The sequence below is a fragment of the Panthera tigris genome, chromosome B2 (assembly GCF_018350195.1).
Source record: "Panthera tigris isolate Pti1 chromosome B2, P.tigris_Pti1_mat1.1, whole genome shotgun sequence".
NCBI classification, from domain to species: Eukaryota; Metazoa; Chordata; class Mammalia; order Carnivora; family Felidae; genus Panthera; species Panthera tigris.
In genome coordinates this window covers 49,049,739-49,070,794 of record NC_056664.1, presented here as the reverse complement: position 1 = coordinate 49,070,794, position 21,056 = coordinate 49,049,739, and the positions used below count along the sequence as shown (strand labels likewise).

The window sequence follows — 21,056 nt, the reverse complement described above, 5'->3', positions numbered from 1 at the left end:
GATTTCTGTACTGCCAGCTGCCTGTTGCCTCCTTCATGACAAAATCACAGATCTGCCATGAAAGAATGTTTCTACGCTATTTCTTCTTTTCACTAGAATACAAATTCTCTGTTTTGCTAGGTGAATGGCAAAATTGTCACAATGGTATTTCATATATGTGGTTTTGTGGGAAAATGAGATGCTCTGCATAGGCAAACCTTCCATTTAATTAAAAATTGTTCCTTTTGTCACCACATTCTTAAAAAAACCTTAATCTCTTAAAGTAAAAACAAACAAACAAAACAACAACAACAACATATTATCCAGCCTTATTAAATGGGAAATAATGTGGACCATTCACAGTTTTTATTGATGTTTCATGGTCATCGTTAAAACTATCATTTATTTCATAGCCCTGTTTCTTCAGTGATACCCTTCAGTACCATTGTTCTTACATTAAATGGCCCCAGACTGCTAAATCCTTGACTCCACTTCTGCAGGTTATATTTTTCTACAATTTTTCTTATAAATAGGATGTTAATTGTAATCCAGTGCTGCTGGGTTACAATTAATCCATCACATCCACATGTAGTTTGAATCCCAAAACTAAACCATGCTACCTTAAAATCAAGTAACTAAGATTTCTGTGTACAGATGGCAAAGTTGGAGGTAAATATAATAAGGACTCATAAAACCCTGCATTTCAATGTGTTTTATTCTCCAGACATTCATTGAACAGCTATTATGTCCAAAAAATTATATGGCTCAAGTGAAAATGTAGAGATTTAAAATCCATGGGTAGGCAAAACAAACGTTTGCAGAACTATTTAATAAGAATATGTTATCTGAAATCTCATTCTATATATAATTACAAAGAAATTGATTCAATATGAACCTGCTTCACCATTAATCTAGTTTTCCATAAAATTAACTTCAGTTATATTAACTTTAGTATATTTTTATCTGTATAACAGTTATTAGATGGTCAACACTTGAACTTACTAGTATGTTCCCAAGAGTGCCTATGAATAGTAAGTGATCATCAAATATTTGTCTCAAATAGTGAAATGTAACCTGTTTGGCTTTTCTGCTATCCTAATACTCCTGTGTAACCAATATCCCATATTAAATCTCATCCATTATATAGATCTTGGATCTTGCTTTCCTGATCAGACTAAGGCTACAGTACCCTAAGGCAAACAGGACATTTTGAATAGTTTGTGTGTGATCTTGATAAGTGCATTCAGAGTTTTCATTATCCCAGATAAGATAGTCATGACAAATTTATTATAAAATAGTATTTAAAATTTTTCATCTAAGATACTTAGGTTTTAACCATTCAATTGACCATGTTGGAAGATGTGCCATGTTTATTCTGTGTCTTTATTTACTCCTGGCACATTGCCACCTGTACCTAGGGTTGTTCAAATCTCAATTTGAAATGAGTAATTTCAAAGAACAACAAGTATAAGAGCATAGCAGTAAGCACACCAATTGAGGGATGTACCAGAACTTGAAATTAGCCAGGCCAAGATAGGTAGTAGCTTTTCAGAGGCATGTAATGACCTAAGAGCAGAGGAAGTACATAGTGGGTACTGATTTGTCACAGTGTTAGTACAGTAACATGTATTGGGTGTTTACAATATATAAGGTTTGGAACCACCATGTTACAGTGCCAGAAGGAAACTGTCAGATCATAAGACATTTCTTCCCTCTTCTCTCCCTAGTACTTGACAGCAGCTAAAGGGATCTGGCTAATCTTAATAGGGAGCATAAGGACTATGAAATATAAGGGAAATGGTATGTGTGTCCTCTGAGAGATAGCCAGGAAAGTCATTCTTGCCTTACAAACTATATGGTGGAGGAGGGGTGACTATGTTTCTCAGGGGCAGAGGCCATGGTGTTTTATTTATCTTTGCACATCTCATGGTGCCTAGAACAATGTTTGTACATAGTAGAAGGGTTAAAATGTTTGTTAAACTGAGTCGATTAGATAGCTTACTTTCTTCTGCCCCAGTGTGGAATCTTGAAAACTTTGCAATTCAAGCCCCCTCAGGACACATAGAGATTCTTCCCTGTCTAGCCAATTTAAAACAGGAATGAATGAAAATGCAGGACATCTGAAACATTTGATCAAAACATGGGGCACTATTATAGCAACCTGACTTAGTAACTTTGAGGAGGTGAAGTCTGAAGAAAGAATGAGGTACTATCTCTAAGGCCCCTACCCTCAGCCCATCCCCACAGGTCTTGCCCAGAGCCAGCTTTCAGTAGGATTTGTTTGTTTGCTTGCTAGGTTTGCCATGCAAATAGAAACAATCCCCTCCTCTACAGAGGAAGCATTTCGGGTCTGGCAGATTGAAAAGCAAGAGTTAGAGTGAATAGTGGTGATCTCAGAACTGGGAAACGTCTGTATTCTCTTGATCTTTACTTATTTTTTAGCTGGTACTTAAGCACTGAAGGGAAAAAAAATTCTTTCACATACCTGACTTGGAATTGGAAGCTGTTAAATAGCAGTTACAACTGGGAGGGTTGGAGGGAACTCTCCTCCCCCATTTTTTAAAGTTTGGCTGTAGGTCCTTCTGCCTGCAGGCTACAGTCACATTAGCAGTTGGAAATTGGATAACGACAGCACCATGACAAATCCAGGTTGCTTGCAATAAGTTGCTAATCCCTTTGCTTTAATATCGGAGCAGCGTATAATGATGTTTGGACATCACTCCAGTTTACTGACGACCCCACTGGGGCCAGCAATAGAACCTTACAACTGTCTAACAAGGCGTCAGGTGACTCCCGTCGTCACAGCAACGGACACTGGAATCTAATCTTCCCTCCATCCCTTCTAGCACCCAATAACGCCTAGATTATATAAGTGGCCCATCATTGCTTGGTAACTTGAATCAATTAACGTTAATTCGCACAATGCTATGATGTATTGTGATCACTTTCATTTCAGGGAAGGGGGAGAAATTGCTATAAGTCACCTAAAATGAGGTTGTCTGTGGTGCTGAGGTATTAATTGGGTGTCCATATTAAATGCAAAAGGAGCCCCATCGTGAAAGGAAAGTGGATGAGTGACTCTCTTGGCTGCTATTGACCTATCAGAAGAAGACAGTGCCCTTTTCCTTTGCTTTTATCTATTACAGTTTTCCCTATTGCGTGTCAAGTTGATGTATTATAAAAAATTCATTTGGTGACCTTTCACCCCCTTAGCAGATTAAACAATTTCACTTCGATGGCATCATTAACAGGACCCTGCATTTAATGATGATTTCTCTAAAAGGCCACGGAGATTCGATTTTAAGCTAACAGATTTATTGCACTATTATAACATATCGTAAAAAACTGTACCACCTACGGTCAGGTTTTAGGATAGAAACTGCTTAAGAGTTTATGTGGAGCTTAAAGTGGTATTACCTTGGGATATGCTGTAGCAGCAAGTCTCTGACCTCCAGTAAGATGCTGTTTACATTTAATAAGAGATGTTTGCTCACAATAAACTTTAAAGTGTGTCAGGGATAGCCCTTTCAGCGGGTGCTGAGACCGGTGGCTCCCATCTCTTCATTTCCAGACATCACTGTACATGTGTCAGGATCTGTGGTGGGATCTTTCAGCTTGTTTAACCGCATTGCTAGCCTGCACCCTATCCCACATGAGAAAGCATTTAAGAAATGGGTTAGGGGAGAGATAGGATCTTGTAACAATGTTAGAATTTTCCAATAACCTGGGCCCCATGGAAGGTTAGAATTAATAGCATGGATTTTAAAAATCCAATTTAAATTGTTCCCCTTAAAAAAAAAAAAAAAGGATCCTTACCCAGTCAGGCTAAGCAAAGTAATAAATGAGATTAGGCTGTTGTATGTTGAATTCCCAGTGAGTGATTCTAGCACAGAGGTCAGGGCCTTAACTGGTAGATGACCAAAGGGGACTCTTAGAACCACATGTTCCCACTCTGTCCCCATTTCCCAGGATTCTCGGGGGAAAGAGAAAGTGCTTCCTACAGAAACTTCATGGTTCGTGATCCACTCTATTTGCTCTTTCACTCTTTCCTCTTTTTGGGACTAATTGTCATCTTTCCCTGACATACACCTTCCATGTTAAATAAATATTTTATTTTTTTCTCTTTAGATAAGAGGGAAAAAAAAGGGTTAGGGAATAAAGTAGTTGACTTACAAGCATTCGGGGCAGGGTAGGCTACTCTTTTTTTCTTTGTTCTTTTCTTTTTTTTTAATCAAAGCCTTATTATACCTGACCTAGGCTATTTTGAGAACAAGTCAGCAATGGATGCTCTATACTAGGGTGATATATGTGCTATATGATGTCTATATATCTCCATTCAATTGCTAGAAATCTATTGCATGACTGTGATACATAATATACAATAGACAATAAGATAATAGATATCTAATGTATAATGTTCTTTTAATGAAGCTATCTTGGTCATCAGAAACACCAAAGCTTTGGTAAAAAGCTGTTTTGAGGTATCATGAATTACATAAGCATTTTGTTTAATATATATATATATATATATATATATATATATATATATTGCATTTTATTGCTAAGTCACATCAGTTATTAATGTACTTGAAAGGTAAAAAATGATACAACTCATTGGTTAACTGCTCTAGACCCTGATCATACAGGGTGATGTGAGACCTCTGGCAAGGCATTTAAGCCTTTGTGGGCCTCCGTCTCTTGATGTTTAAGTAGAAATACCTACATCACAGTGTTATTTTGAAGATGCAATGCGTTTATATGTGGAAAGCTTAGAATAGCACCTGGTACACCATACGTGCTTGGCATATATTAATTTTCAGTTACTATTCTCCCTGAGGGCTTCATTCAATTAAAATACATTAATCAATTAATTCCACAGTTACTGAGCCTATTTAGTGCAAGCACACTGTGGAGAATGTAAATACGAAAGGGTTGTTGTTAGGATTAAATGAACTATTCCAAGTAACACAGCGCCGTTGCTGGAGCTTGCTGTCAGGCACCTCTGCCAACTTGTTCCAGTGACGTCATCTCAGTGTCATAGAATCAGCCATGGTAGAAGTATTTATACCATCAAAATTGGAAAACACTACAAATCAGAGCCTTTGTGGGGAGAGCTGGTTTTTGAGCAGAGTAGTGAACATATCCGCACCTTCTAAATATTTTAGTCTGATAAGGCATTCTTGGGACTGATATTAATGAATGGTGACAAAATCTAAGTTCATAATTTGTGCTTCTCCCCACACCTCCCACACGCCCAGTCCATCCATTGCCCATGCTAAAAGCAAGCATAAACAGTAAATGTATAATTATTTTTTGGTTGTAAGATCATGTTTCCTATAGAGTGCATTACAAAGTTTCTAGAAGCAAAAGCAACTGCAAATGTTTTCACTGGCAATAATGCATTATAGGAATAGTTATTGCCATGATATCCATAACCTTGTGGATGTATTCTATTTTTGTCTATGCATGCCAGAAATACAAGCAGTTTTAAAACTGGGAATTTGATATACATTCGGCCCCATGCTCTCTCGGTTCTGGTCCAGCCTTCTGATGGAGAAGTGGGAAAGGAACTTAGGGTACAACCACAGCTTGTTTTTCTGGATAAGCAGGTAACTGGTTCATGGGTAACAACCTCTCTTTAGAGCTGGGAGCATGTCATATCTGGCACATGTTTTAGATTTCACCACCATGTCACACATTGACAGAGTGCCCCATGCGGTGTTTGCTGCACTGAGAACCTCTAATAATACTTTTGCCCTTTTGCCATCTTCCTTCTATCTCACACTTGGTTTCCTTCTACTTTCTCTGAGTGCCCAGAATGTGATCAGGAGTAAAAATCAAATCCTGATACTTTTCCTCCCCAGCCAAATTCTTGAAGCAGGTCTCTCATATCTTTTGGAGATCTAGCCTTCTCCAAGAAGTCATTTCATATGCTAATGAAGGAATTTATGCTACCACATCTGCATTATAGCTTTTCGCTATTTTAAATGATTTCTTTTATATGTGGTTAAGTAAATCATCAACAAAGGCGTCTGTGCTTAATTCTAATTTTAGTGTCCATGCCCTCTGATTCTAGTTTTTTTTAATATTTATTTAAGTCATGGGAGTGGGGGAGAAGTAAAATGTGACAGTTGAATTAGCTTTCTACTCTTTATTGTAAAAATGTACCCCTGCCCTGTTGGCACAGGGAGGAAGACTGTGAGATTTAGGTCCACACTTGGAAACCTGTCCTTTTTGAAGTAATCTGACATGCGGCCAGTGTGGTCCTGCTCTCTTCTCTCAATCAAACCTTCCTTGTGAACCTTCAACACATAATGCCACTCTCTTCTGTAAACTTAGCTTTCCTTTCTCCTCTTCACTGATCTGCCCAAACTTCTCCTTTGATAATCTCCATTCTCTTCTTGATAAGCTAATTTTGATATGTTCTTAACATAAGACAGAAAATATTTATCATTTTCCTTCCTTTGCATGTCTCTGCTGAATATGTGTTTCATAAAAGATTCTGTCTGATTTTTTTTTTTTTATGTTTTAGATAACTTCCCCAAGTTCTCTTCTCAATCTACTTCTCCCCACCTTATTTTTTCTATTTCCAGAATCAGAGAATAGAGTCCTTGGGGCCTCCCTCAGAGCCTTGGGCCATTTCTGTTTCCCTGGAAGGGACATCAGATTCAGTGCTGAAAGGTAGGTACCTGTGACATTCAGAGACGTTAGTACTGCATCTGCAAGAAAATGTTTGCAACCACTAGAATTCATAGCAAGGTGAGTAATGGTCAATATCTTGGGTAATTTGGAAGAGATCTCCTTTTCCTCAGTCTAGAGTGCCATATCTGTAAAAAGGAAGAATTGGCTGGCATTAAATACTTAAGGAACTACCTCCTCTTCTGATGAAGGAACATTTTCGTAATATCCGTATCCTCAAAATGCTGTAAGAAAAAGGGTATGTCCCTCAGGACAAATGGTTCTGGTACTACAGTACCATGGACTGGCCCAGGGAGCAAGTCATAGGTATGATGTGGTTTCTGTGGAGAAACAGAAACACTCTCAATGTTATGAAGCATAAATGCAATGGCAAATGCAAACACCTGGCCCAGAGCAGGCCCTTAGAGTTTATTTTCCCCTCTCTACCATTCTTTGTCCTCTGTTGCCTTCCTGTTCACTCCTAGTACTGGTAGGTACTGGTAGCTTCATTTACTTTTCCTGGGGCTTGTGCATATAAAAATTAAAAAAAAATTAAAAAAAAATAAAAGTAAAAACAACACCATTCTATTCTTTGTTTCTCTGAGTTTGATTATTTTAAATACTTCATATAAATGGAATCCTTCATATAAATGGAATTGTCCTTCTGTGACTAGCTTATTTCATTTAGCATCATGTCCTCAAGGATAATCATGTTGTCACATATTTCCAGATTTCTTTTTTTAAAGCTGAATGGTTTGCTATTGTATGCATATATTGCATTTTTAAAATCCATTCATCTGTTGATGAATATTTAGATCGTTTTCTTATCTTGGCTAGTATGAATAGCAGTGTGATGACCATGGAAGTTTGGATATCTCTTTGAGATACTGATTTCAATCCTTCTGGATAAATACCCAGAAGGACTTGCTGGATCATGTGGCAATTCTATTTTTATTTTTGTGAGGAACCTCCATACTGTTTTCCACATTGGCTGCACCATTTTGCATTCGCATAAACAATGTACAAGACTTATCGTTTCTCTACATCCTCACCAACACTTGCTGTCTTTCTTTCTCTCTTTTTTTTTTAATAATAGCCATCCTAATAGGTGTGAGATTATATCTCATTGTAGTTTTGGTCTGCATTTCCCTGATGATTACGGATGTTGAGCATCTTTTCATATACTGTACCTGTTGGCCATTTGTAGGTCTTCTTTGGAGAAATGTGTGTTTGAGTCTTTAGCCTATTTTTAAAAATCAGGTTATGAGTTTTTGTTCTATTGAGACGCAAGAGTTTCTTATATATTTTAAAAATTAACACCTTATGAGACATATATCTTATGAATATTTCCTCCCATTCTGTAGGTTGCCTTTTTACTCTGTTGATTGCTGTGCAGAAGCTTTTTAGTTTGACAAGTAATCCTACTTGTCTAACTTTACTTAACATGTCCATACTACCCAAAGTGATCTACAGATCCAGTGCAATCTCTACCAAAATACCAGTAGCATTTCTTACAGAAATATCAAAAGCAATTGTAAAATTTATATGGAACCACAAAAGATCCTGAATAGCCAAAGCAGCCTTGAAAAAGAAGAATAAAACTGAAAGTGTTACACTTTGTGGTTTCAGAGTATATCACAAAACTATGGTAATTACAACAGTAGAGTACTGGCCTAAAGATAGACGTATAGATCAATGGAACAGAATGAAGACCCTAGAAATAAATTCACACCAAAAACATATGGCCAACTGATATTCAACAAGGGTGGCAAGAATACTTAATGAGGAAAGGACATACTTTTCAATAAATAGTGCTGGGGAACTGGATATCCACATGGAAAAGAGTGAATTTGGAGCTTTATCTTATACCATACAGAAAAAGCAACTCAAAAATGGAGCAAAGCCCTAAACATAAGACCTGACAACTCCTAGAAGAAAATACATAGAGAAATCTTCTTGACATTGGTCTTGGCAATGATTTCATAGATATGACATTAAAAGCACAGGCAACAACTAGAAGCAAAATTAGAGGGTTGATAACTCTTTTAAAAAATCAGCTTATCAGATTCCTTATATACTTCATGAATTGGTTAGGACATTTCTATTGTTTTTGGGTTGCCTTTAATGCTTTTTACAAACTTGTAAAGGACTCATTCACCAGTTCAAAATATCAGCTTATCTATAAAATTGCTGCCTTCCAAGAATAAGCCATGACTTTATGATTATTTCTTGCTCTAACCTGGCTAATGAGCCTAAGCTCTTTCACATGGATTCTGTAAAAAAAAAAAATTAATAAAATACTAAAATGTATGGGGAAAAGTCCATCATAGAAATACTAAATCTTGCCTCTCCTGCTAATTACATTTATTTTTTTACCTAAACTGTTATTATCATCTGGTATGGAACACCTGCTTCCCCTTTCATTCTTACTTGTCCTTAAAAAAGGAAACGTATGGGGCGCCTGGGTGGCTCAGTTGGTGAAGTGTCCGACTTCAGCTCAGGTCATGATCTCACAATCTGTGAGTTTGAGCCCCGTGTCAGGCTCTGTGTTGACAGCTCAGAGCCTGGAGCCTGCTTCAGATTCTGTGTCTCCCTCTCTCTCTGCCCCTCCCCTGCTCATGCTCTGTCTCTGTCTCAAAAATAATTAATAAAAAAATTTTTTTTAAAAAAAGGAAACCTATAAAATAATAAAGTTTCCAACTTAATGACGTATCATTCAACATAATTTTTCATGAATTCCAGATATTTTTTACATCACTGTTTTTTTTAGCTTATACATTTTGTTTTCCTGCAAAGTTACACAGTAATTCCAGAAAATAGAACTAGTCCCTTCTGAAAATTTTCTTAAGGAGGTAATTGACAGTTCATGAGTAGATATTCCATAGCTACAAAACTCTTACTGTTTCAGGCTTGTCTCATTCTGTTCTTCTCTTATTAGAGCTATAAATTTGCCTGCTATATCTTTTCAAGTTGGCTTTCAACTATTCTGGCCTAAGAATTCCCTACTTTATCTACTTATTAAGAAACTAAATCTTTTCAGCCTGTGCTGTGTAATTTTCTCAAATTTCCATAGTCTTGTTACTCTCCTGAGCACCCTATCCACTTTTTCTTTGTACAGTCTAATTTTATTTTATTTAAAAAAACCTATTTTTTATTTTTTAAATGTTTATTTATTTTTGAGAGATAGAGCATGCACAAGCAGGGAAGGAGCAGAGAGAGACACACACAGAATCTGTCTAGCAGGCTCCAGGCTCCAAGCTCCAAGCTATCAGCCCAGAGCTGATGCAGGGCTCGAACCCACAAACCATAAGATCATGACTTGAGCCAAAGTCAGATGCTTAACCAACTAAGCCACCCAGGCACCCCTGAACAATGCAATTTTATTTTATTTAGAAAAAAAATTTTTAATGTTTTTATTTATCTTTGAAACAGAGAGAGACAGAGCATGAGCAGGGGAGGGGCAGAGAAAGAGGGAGACACAGAATCTGAAGCAGGCTCCAGGCTCTGAGCTGGCAGCACAGAGCCCGACGCGGGGCTCCAACTCATGGACCATGAGATCATGACCTGAGCTGAAGTCAGACGATTAACCGACTGAGCCACCCAGGTGCCCCATGAACAATGCAGTTTAAAGGCCCAGGCAGGGGCGCCTGGGTGGCGCAGTCGGTTAAGCGTCCGACTTCAGCCAGGTCACGATCTCGCGGTCCGTGAGTTCGAGCCCCGCGTCAGGCTCTGGGCTGATGGCTCGGAGCCTGGAGCCTGTTTCCGATTCTGTGTCTCCCTCTCTCTCTGCCCCTCCCCCGTTCATGCTCTGTCTCTCTCTGTCCCAAAAATAAATAAAAAACGTTGGGAAAAAAAATTTAAAAAAAATAAAGGCCCAGGCAATGCTGCTTATTTTGTGAGACTCATCTCATAGACTCTATATTTTCTATTCTTCCACTTACAGCAATGCATATTTTACTCACTTTTGATGAAAGTAACACCCATATTGTTGAGTCATATTTTTGCTCTTCTTGGTTATTTCTTTACTAACACAGTTAACTCTGAAACTCCTTAGGTTTAAAATCACAGGAAAAAGGACATCTCAAAATGTTTCCTGCACAAATTTGCAAAGTCAAGCCACATCATTAAGAAAGTAAGATAATTAAGCAAAGCTATCCAAGGTTGGCCAATGTGAAAATTAAACATTCAAAATTGCATTATGAGGTAGTTTTATTTCTTTTTAATTTTTATTTATTATTTTATGTTTATTTTTGAGAGAGAGAGAGAGAGAGAGAGAGACAGGGTGTGAGTGTGGGAGGAGCAGAGAGAGTGGGAGACACAGAATCTGAAGCAAGCTTCAGGCTCTGAGCTGTCAGCACAGAGCCTGATGCGTGAACTCATGAATATTGAGATCATGGCCTGAGCTGAAGTTGGACACTTAACTGACTGAACCACCCAGGCGCCCCATTAGGTAGTTTTAAACTGCCTGTTTTGGTGATGTCATTCGGTCCATTCTTCAATGCCTTTTAGCTGTTGCTGGCATTTTGGTGTGAAATTCATAAGATATAACATTAATTCACTTACCTTCTGATCTTAAGACAACAGTGTCAAAAAAATCAATTTTTAGCTTTTTTCATGTTCTAATGATGTGTACATCAATTACCCTCACCTGGATACTGAAGCTCATCTACCCCTATTCTCTACTCCATATATTGCCCATATTCCATATCTTATCCACACTCCAAACCTTACACACACTCCATACCTGTCTTTGTCCTTTCAGGCTGCTATAACAGAACACCATGGACAAGGTGGCTTATAAACAAAGAAATTTATTTCTCATAGTTGTGAAGCTGGGAAGTCCAAGATCAAGGTGCTGGCAAATTTGGTGTCTGGTAAAGGCCTGTTTCCTGATTCATAGATGGCCATCTTCTCACTGTGTCCTCACATAGCAATAGGGGCAAAAGAACTTTCTGGATTTTTTTTTATGAAGGCTCTAATAATCACTCCCCAAAGGCCCCACCTCTTAATACCAACACACTGGAGATTAAGTTTCTACATTTGAACTTTGGAGGCACAAAAGTTTTCAGTCCATAGCAATACCATATCTATACTCTATAACTTACCCATATCCAGTACCTTATTTATATTCCATGCTTTACCCATACTACATATCCTTAGTCATAGTTTGTATCTTGCCCATATTCCTTTTTAATACTGTGGTAAAATATATATAACATAAACTTGTTGTCATAACCATTTTTATATGTACAGTTCAGTTACCTATATTCCTTACCTTACTCATATTTCATACCTTTACTCATCCTTTGTAGTTTACTCATATTCTGTACTTTACTCATACTCCATGACTCACCATTCTTCATATATTACCTATACCCACCACCTTACTCATACTCCCTTTTACCCATCCTCCATACCTTATTCTATACCATACCTTACTCATACCCCATGCTTTATTTTGCCCCACTCCTGACACCCTCCCCTAATCCTTTATTAGTTTTCTTTCAGTTATCCCAAAGATATCCTCAATGAATAACTTAGAATCATATTATGACCACGCAAAATGAATGAAATTGCTATTTTATTCAGTTAAAAATGTCATGCTCAAGGTAGCTGAGTCACCTGGATTAGTATTGTCATCATTGTCCTCCTTGGAAGAACCACTGAAGAAGTATGAGGAATGAGCTGAAGTTGTTTCTATGCACACGTTTTTGTGTATGTCATGATGTACGGAAAAAATCTTGTGAAGTTTCGTGGTTTTAGAATGCCCACATCACCAAAACACCCTTTTTCATATGAGTGAAAGTATTTCTTGAAGCCATCATGAAATACTTCTCTTTAACTTCAGAAAGAGTGGAACCAAAATCATTTGGGATGGATTACCTGACTTATTCTAAGTATTTCCTGGAGAAACACAAAATAATAACAGCAGAACCAGACCTATATGTCCAGTCTAAATCTTTTATTCTATAATTTAACTTTATGTTCTTTTGTCTCAGTGGGTCCTCCTCTATAAAAAGAAGGTTGTAATCTATTAACAAAAAAAGGGAATTTATATACTTGAGATAATTATTTATGGGTCCTATAAACCTTTCATATTTAATTATAGATCCTAGTTGTAGAAAAAATGTGTTCTTAATATTTTTACAAAAAATAAAGTCTCAACATTAATGATGTAACAGTTTGCTAGTGTTATCAGGGTGAGAGGGATAGACATGGGGGAGAATTGGGGCTGAAAGGGATTTTGGAAACCATATGCCCTGCAGAAACATATTCAGGTAACACTCCCTGGTAAGTCATGTAGTGAATTTCAATCTTGCTTCAAGCCTAGCACCCCATCTCATCCCAAGTTCCCTCAGCCAGTACATTGCTTATACCAGCTTGATCAGGGAGCCTGTCGATGGCATTTGTATATTTCACAATTACCATTCCAGTGATATGATGAACCCTGGAGTAATGTACTGTACTTGGCAGCAACTGCCTCAGCTTTTGGGCACATATGCTTCAAATCTGAGAATATCATAGATATATATGGGAATCTTTGTAGAGATCTCTGAGGCAAGCTGGTATTTAACACAAAAGCAAACCCATTTGGAGCTAAAACACTTACCATTAGGCAGTTTGGCGGCTGTTCTACGAGGCAGACTCACTGTGCTCGACGGACACATTTCGATTAAATGCTGCTTTGTATTCCTCCAAAGATGGGAACAATAAGGACGTTTGTCAAAGGAAAAACTGCAGCAAACGATTTCATGTTGAACATCTGTAGTCTGCAGTTCATTGTTTGCAAGAGTTTATTGACCATAATTTTGATGCATATAGGTTTTAAAGAGTATAAACTGCATTTATCTTGGGCGCCTATCATTTATTTGAGGCTTGGCTTATTTATTTCCATTTTTTCTGGGCATTTTATTTATTTTGGGATGCTGAAGAGATGAAGGAAAAGATGTTTTTGAAAAAAGAAGTTTTAGTTAGCTCTGCAAAATTGATGAGGAAAGACAATGTTTCCACAAAAAGAATTAAGCAATTGAATTGAAAAATGTAACACTAAGCATATTATATCTTTATGATACCTTTCAGCCTTAAAGATCTCAAACCAATTTATAAACTTTAAGACCACTCTGCTAACTCATTGTCCGTCATATCAATCATAGTGACATTTCCAGAGTGAACTGTAGCAGCTGTTAATTAGCAAAGTAATTTGAGGGTGGTGGAGTCAGAAGACTAATTAATGGCACTGTGAATGTGATCCTGAGTTAAGTTGCCTTCTTTCACTTTATAAATGGATGGCCTATTGTCAGAAGATGTAAACTTTCTTTTTTTTGCATTTTATTCATGGAAACCATAGCCCAGACGATCCAAGTTGTTAAATCAGGATAGCCTTTATTAGTCATGATTTGATGCATTTCTGTGGTCCTACTCTATTGACCTAACTCTGCCATCACATAAACTACAGATCCCTTGAATAGAAGAGAGGCAGAGCCTAGAAACTGACTACCTGAATGATAATAGACTTTCTTTCTTGACAGATATTCATTGGTATAATAGTTATTGTATAGTAGTGGTTAAGAATGCAAACCCTAAAATCAGGCAGATTTGGGACTATAACCCCAGTTCCAAGTAATGTCACCTTTTATAAGATTATCTATTTCCTAGATAATAATAACATATTTTATAGGGTTGTTAGCAGTTTATTTAAAATGATGTATATAAAGCACAGCCCGGCATAGTAAACTTTAAATTACTGTTATTACTCTATCTTGAATTATTAGGTTCTTTTTTTTTTAATGTTTATTTTTGAGAGAGACAGAGACAGAGAGCATGAATAGGGGACGGGCAGAGAGAGAAGGAGACCCAGAATCAGAAGCAGGCTCCAGGCTCTGAGCTGTCAGCACAGAGCCCGACGTGGGGCTCAAACTCACAGACTGTGAAATGACCTGAGCCTAAGTCAGACATTCAACCGACTGAGCCACCCAGACGCCCCATGGATTATTTTGTTCGAAGACTTATCTAAGAAAAGCCTGATGGATTTATCTCTTTAATTAAATCTTTTTTTCTCCATTATTGTCCAATTGCCTCTTTATAGAGAAGACTTGAAGAAATTGCTCTTGATAAGTAACTAACATTTACTTTTTGTTCCTGTGTTTGTAGGGTGTACTCAGGCAGAAAGTCAAGATGGTTATGTGAGCTTCTCCAACTTGGCAGTTTTGATCTCTGGGTCAAATTGGCACTTTATTTTTACTGTCACTTCCCCTCCAGGTAATATCAGCACAGTGTGTTTTTACTATCTGTTTCTTTTTTAAAAAATAGCCCCTTCTCCTTTATAATGGGAATAGCTCCTATCATGAATAAGAAGTCATCACAGTTTAGAGAAAAAAAAAATCACTTGGTTATATCATTAAGGTGTGAGAAGCAAGAACACATGTAGAAATTAAGCCTCAGGAGAATTCTGTTGAAGAAGAATCCAAATATACATTTTCTTCTAGTTGTGAAAATTCACTTTGAATGGGTGGGCTTTTTTTATTATTATTTCTATGACATGTGATGGCATGTAGGTGGGTATTAATTAGAAAAATTTAATTGATAAGAAAGAGAGTCATAGGATATTAAGTATTATGAAATCTTATCTTTTAGTTCTGCCCTCCTCATCCACTGCATCCCCCCAATTCCATTAATGACAACCATACCTATTTAAAATCCTGGTACTTTTGTAAAACCTTTTTTAAGTTTATTTATTTTTTGAGAGAGAGAGAGAGAGAGAGTAAGCAGGGGAGGGCCAGAGAGAGAAGGAGAGAGAGAGTCTCAAGCAGGCTTTGCATTGTCGTCACAGAGCCTAATGCGGGGTTCAAACTCACGAATGCTTTGAGATTATAACCTGAGCCAAAATCAAGAGTAAGATGCTTAATGGACTGAGCCACCCAGACCCTCCAAAATACTGGTACTTTAGAAGTACAGGTATCAGGTGTGTGTAAATTGCTTATATGCTTCTTCTTGACAAAACCTTAAAAAGAAATCTTCTCCCTTCTGAAGTGTTCTTGACAATTTTTGCTTTATTAGAGGATAATACTACTTAGTAAGTTTGAAGAAGGTAACATATTAATTAAACTTCAAATGAGTCTATGCAAAACACTCCTTCGCATTTCCATGAAGGGTAGAGCCAAGTTTCCTCCTATAGAGAATGAGTAGTGAGAATGGATTTCTTTCTTTCTTTCTTTTTATTTTTTTGAGAGTGTAGATTTTGACATCCTCTTTTTAAAATATGGAGCTCTAACAGAGACAGAATAATCCACTGAAAAGAAGATTTAACTCTTCTATTTATTATTGCATGTTTACCAGAAAAAATTTCTTACCTAAGAGAGCATCAAAAAGAATTCTAAAAATGCTAACACCATATTTGAACTAAACAAATACATATTCATAATAAATTATTAATTTGGGTCAGGAAAATTAGTCTGATACTAAAGCCATGCAACTGGGGGAAGGCTGGGTGGCTCAGTCATAATCTCACAGTTCTTGGGTTCAAACCCCACATCGGTCGGACTCTGTGCTGACAGCTTAGAGCCTGGAGCCTGCTTCAGATTCTGTGTCTCCCTCTCTCTCTGCCCCTGCCTTGCTCATGCTCACTCGCTTTCTCTCTCTCTCAAAAATTAAAAAAAAAATTAATTAAAAAATAAAGCTATGCAACTGTGGAAAGCAGTTAATGCACAGTGCGATAATACATTTGAACAACATTGCTGGATTTAAACCAGTTAGTTAGTGGAGATGGTCAGGAAATCCCATATTTTGATGTGAGACATCCTGAAGACCAACCATGAATGCTTAATTAAGGCCACATATTAGTTCTCCCTCATGAAACTTCGATTAAAACTGTCACAGTATATTTTTCAAAAAGTGAAAATGTGGCTTTTGTGAATCAGTATTTGTCAAGAAGTTCCTTAACTCACTAGTGAGAGTACCAGGAAGATGGCAACCTGGTTTCAAGAGCATTTGAGAATACCATAATAAAAAGCATTAAAAAAAGAACATTTGAGGGATATCGATCACATAGCCAGCCAGCTGAGATAAGTATACCACACTGGATACAGAACAATAAAGCTGTAACCTCTGTGGTTACATGTCTACAGATATCATTTGCATCTTTACTGGGACAAAAATCATTTACAGCTTACCAATCTTCTACAAGTTAACAAGACTGGGCCTAATTAATATTAAATATTTTTTTAAAAAACCCTATGTTCTATAGAATTTGATAAACCTTGAATGGGCCTGTTTGAAAACGCTCTGGTATGACATTGATAAGATCTGTAATCACTTTTTTCCCTGAATTCTAAGTCTTAGATAGTTTTTCTGCACAAAGGGAATACCTTCTAAGGTCAAGTATATTATTCTTAATATTAATTTTACAGGGAAGATATCCTTTAAGTACCTATGAAAGTGTCCTTATAGAAGTACAGTTTTGTGGCAATACATGTTCAGTGTTCTTGACCATGGAATCCCCAAGTATGTCTTTTAAAGAGTAACATGTGCAGAGCTGGATAATTTATCCCAGATTTGTCCGATTATTTAAAGGTCCTTTGTCCTTACATTTCCTCTGTCCTTAAATTTCCAAGACTAACTAAATATTTCATCAAGATTATTTTAAGGAGTAAGTTAGAAAGCCAAATGTAAAACATGGTGGATCTCAGTAACACTTGTGATTTTGAGCCGTCTGTAGTGTTCCCATTTACTAGACAGCTACTTTATTTTAGGTTTCACTGTAACTTGTAAAAGAGGCTGAGGAATTATCTTGAGAAGTTTTTCTTTATTATTTCTCCTTAAATTATTCTTCATAATTCTCAAAACCAAGACTGAGGTGAGGGTCTGTCAGAATGAGCTTTACAAAGTTTACATTAGAAGAGAACAGATGGAAGATAGAAAACAAGTATTTTAGAAGAGTAAATCATTACTCCTATTGTAGAACTATAGAAATGGAGGAACTTAGAAACTAACTAGGTCTGACCAAATGTGTTATAGGATCCTCACAAGTCTGTCTAATAAGTTGACTCGTCCAGCTCATTTGTTCATATCTGAACGTCCTGAGACACTGCCAAGAGTGAAGGGTTTACGTGTTTATCCCACTGACTTCCCACCCTGCCTTTCCCCATTCATTGATACTACCGTGGTCTAGCTGTACTTTCTCTGAGCATTCCTTGGAGCCAGGGAGTTCTTAGGGGGTCCTCGGGGACTACTGGGACCTAGGGACCTAAGGATGCCCCTTGCCACCAAATCCAGAGAATCTCGGCTTGTAGTTGCTATTTCCATGCCTGGAATACTCTTTCTCCCGAAATGCACAGGGCTCATGCGTCATTCCACTCAGGTTTCTTCCAAAGGTCACTTCCTCCGAGAGGCTTTTTCTGCATCACTCAGTCTATGCCACCACCATTCCCAACCCTGTCCATCTCCGGTCTTTCTCTGTCTGCCAGCCTCTCTCTGGTCTCCTTTACAGCACTTACTGCCACCTGGCATCAGGGTATCAGTGCATTTGCTTGTTCATCCACTGCCCATGTGCTCTGTCCCCTATGAGAAATGACATTCCAGAAAGGACAGGAATTCTGCTTAGTTCAGTACTGTATGTTCAGAGAGTAGAAAAACTTGGCACATCATAGGCACAACTATTTGTTTATGAGTAAGTGAAGACATTGAGATTACATCTAAGATTACACTTTTGCAATGTTCAGCTACTGGTGGGCTCTACCCTTAGACCCAGGTATTTCTCTGGGCTTATAAACTAGCATCACTGACTTCAGCCCCTCTTCCATTCTTTGTTTTCTAAACACTACCATGTCCTGATCTTCTATATCCCACTTGGTTCATGTCACTTCTCAGCTCAGAGTTTTTCCTTCTGTGACACCTCACTGCCTTCAGAATATAGTCAAGGGCCTTACAGCTGACATTTACTGCCTACCAAAATTTATCTCAAATGCTTCCCAGCATTAATTCCCAATGTTTTTCAACACTAATTTCCTAAACAATTTTCTTTTTTCTCCTTTATGCATTTATTTGTTCAGCCTTCAAAGACCCACTTAGATACTCTCTCTGTTGAGATGCTTTCCATGCCCACATTGATGGAAAATATCCCCCTCCAGAGTAATTGATTGGCCTTATTCTGTTGGCATGTGTCACATTCTGACTTGTATAACAAGTGTTTGTACATACATCTCATTTTATTTACTAGCTTGTAAATATCTTCAGAATGAGAACACTTATCCACTTAGCAAAGTAAACAATTACTGAGCAATCATTGGAAAATGGATAAAAGAATGAGGAATTTTGTTTTACTTGTGCAAATCCCCAGTAAAATCTATTCCCCCGTCTCTGGCCTAGATTTATCTTATTCAGATGCTCATAAAAAGCAACTAATTAATAACAAACAAGCCAAGTATGTCTCAAGTATAAGATGTACACACAGGAGAACCATTTCTAGCTAATTTGGTTATGGTAGCTTTGGGACTGAGTCAGCCAGGAGTCAAGAGACTGAAAACCTGACTGTGACTTTCAATCAAATTATCAGATTCAGCCCAAGGAAAGCACAACAAAGAAAAACACAATGTTTCCTAGAGTAGAAAATAAAAACTCTGTTTTTTTCCTGTGCTATTTAGATAAAAGCAGAAGTTTGGTATTGGTTGGTTTGTTTTAAATGTGCTACTTAAAAATCGTTGGCTAGCACTAACTCATGTCCATAGGCAAGCTTTTTTTTTAACTTTTCATTTTTATATTGAGGTGTAATTGGCATATGAGAAACCATACATATTTGAAACATACAGTTTCATAAATTTTGATGACTATAATATTCCCACAAAAACATCCCCACAATTAAGATAATGAACATATCTATCACCCTCAAAATTATAGGCAAAATTAAAAATTATTCTATTTAAATAACATACAGTATTTCTATATGTTTTTATCAATTCAAATGCATTAATAGATTCATGTAATCACCACCACAATCAGGATATAGAGCATTTCCAAAAACTGGGGCACCTGGCTGGCTCAGTTAAGTGATCAACTCTTGATCTAGACTCAGGTTGTGATCTCATGTTGGTGAGATTGAGTCCTGCATCAGACTCTGTGCTGACAGCACTGAGCCTGCTTGGGATTCTCTCTCTCCCTCTCTCTCTGCCTCTCCCAACTGGTGCAAGCTCACTCATTCTCTCTCTCTCAAAAATAAATAAATAAATATTTAAAAGAGCACATTTCCAAATAACCTCCCTTATTTTATTCCTCAGTCCTCACATTCTTCTTTCCACTACCACTAATCTCTAACAACTACTTATCTGTTAGTTATCTCTATCATTTGGTCTTTTCTACAATGTCTTATAAATGGAATCAAAGTATGTACCCTCTGAAGATACACTTCTCTCACTCAGTATAATGCCTTTGATGTTCATACCTGTTGTTACTTTTTTATTAATAGTCTTTCTCTTTCCTTCCTTCCTTCCTTCCTTCCTTCCTCTCTCCCTCCCTCCCTCTCTTTCTCCCTCTCACTCTATCTTCCTTCCTTCCTCCCTTTTCTTTCCTTTCCTTTCCTTTTTTTCTCTTCCCTCTTTTTCTCTTTCTTTCTCTCCCTCCCCCTCCCTCCCTACATCCTCTCCTTTTTCTTTCTTCCTCCCTCCCTTCCCCTTCCCTTCCTTCCTCTCCTTCCCTCCCTCTCTTCCTCCCTCCCACTCTCTCCCTCTTCCTTCCTTCTTCCTTTCTTTCTTTCTTTCTTTCTTTTTCTCTTTCTTTCTGTTTTCTTTCTTTTATTTCTTTCCCTCCCTCCTTTTTTCTTTTCTTTTTCTTTTTTCTTTCCTTTGCCTGCCTGCCTGACTTTATTACTTCCTCTCTCACTCCCTCCTTTCCTATTTTTGTTCCTTATTATTTTCCCCTTTTATGGCTAAGTAGTATTTCAATATCTGGATAAACCATAGTTGGTTTATTCATTTCTGTGTTGAAAACACTGGGGTTGTTTCCTGGTTTGGGTGATTATGAATAGAGATACTATAAACATTTATGTACAAATTTTTATGTGTATAAGCAAGCTTTTATTTATTTTTTAACTTATTTATTTATTTTGAGAGAAAGCACACACATGCACTTGTAGGGGAGAGACAGAGAGAGAATCCCAAGCAGGCCATGCACTGTCAATGTAGAGCTCAATGTGGGGCTCAAACCCATGAACCATGCGATCATGACCTGAGCTGAAACCAAGAGTCAGATGCTTAACTGATTGAGCCACTCAGGCGCCCCAGCTTTTAATTTTTTAGAATTTTTAAAGCTTTATTTCAAAATTATTTCAAAAATAATAATGGAGTGAGAACCATATTTTTCAGTCTATTAAAGGATTTGAGATGAATTCTTAGAAAAATGCTGTCTCTAAA

The 21,056-nt window shown here is 37.4% G+C and overlaps 1 protein-coding gene across 1 annotated transcript in view; it reads left to right on the top strand.

Annotated features, from left to right (window-relative positions):
- The window catches only part of PKHD1 (PKHD1 ciliary IPT domain containing fibrocystin/polyductin), a 475,560-nt gene that overhangs the window by 421,073 nt on the left and 33,431 nt on the right, over positions 1–21,056 (top strand). The window contains exons 61-63 of the mRNA XM_007095512.3: positions 5,453–5,588; positions 6,573–6,660; positions 14,809–14,916. Coding sequence (XP_007095574.2) covers positions 5,453–5,588; positions 6,573–6,660; positions 14,809–14,916 — 332 coding nt within the window. The remainder of the gene's footprint in view (positions 1–5,452; positions 5,589–6,572; positions 6,661–14,808; positions 14,917–21,056) is intronic.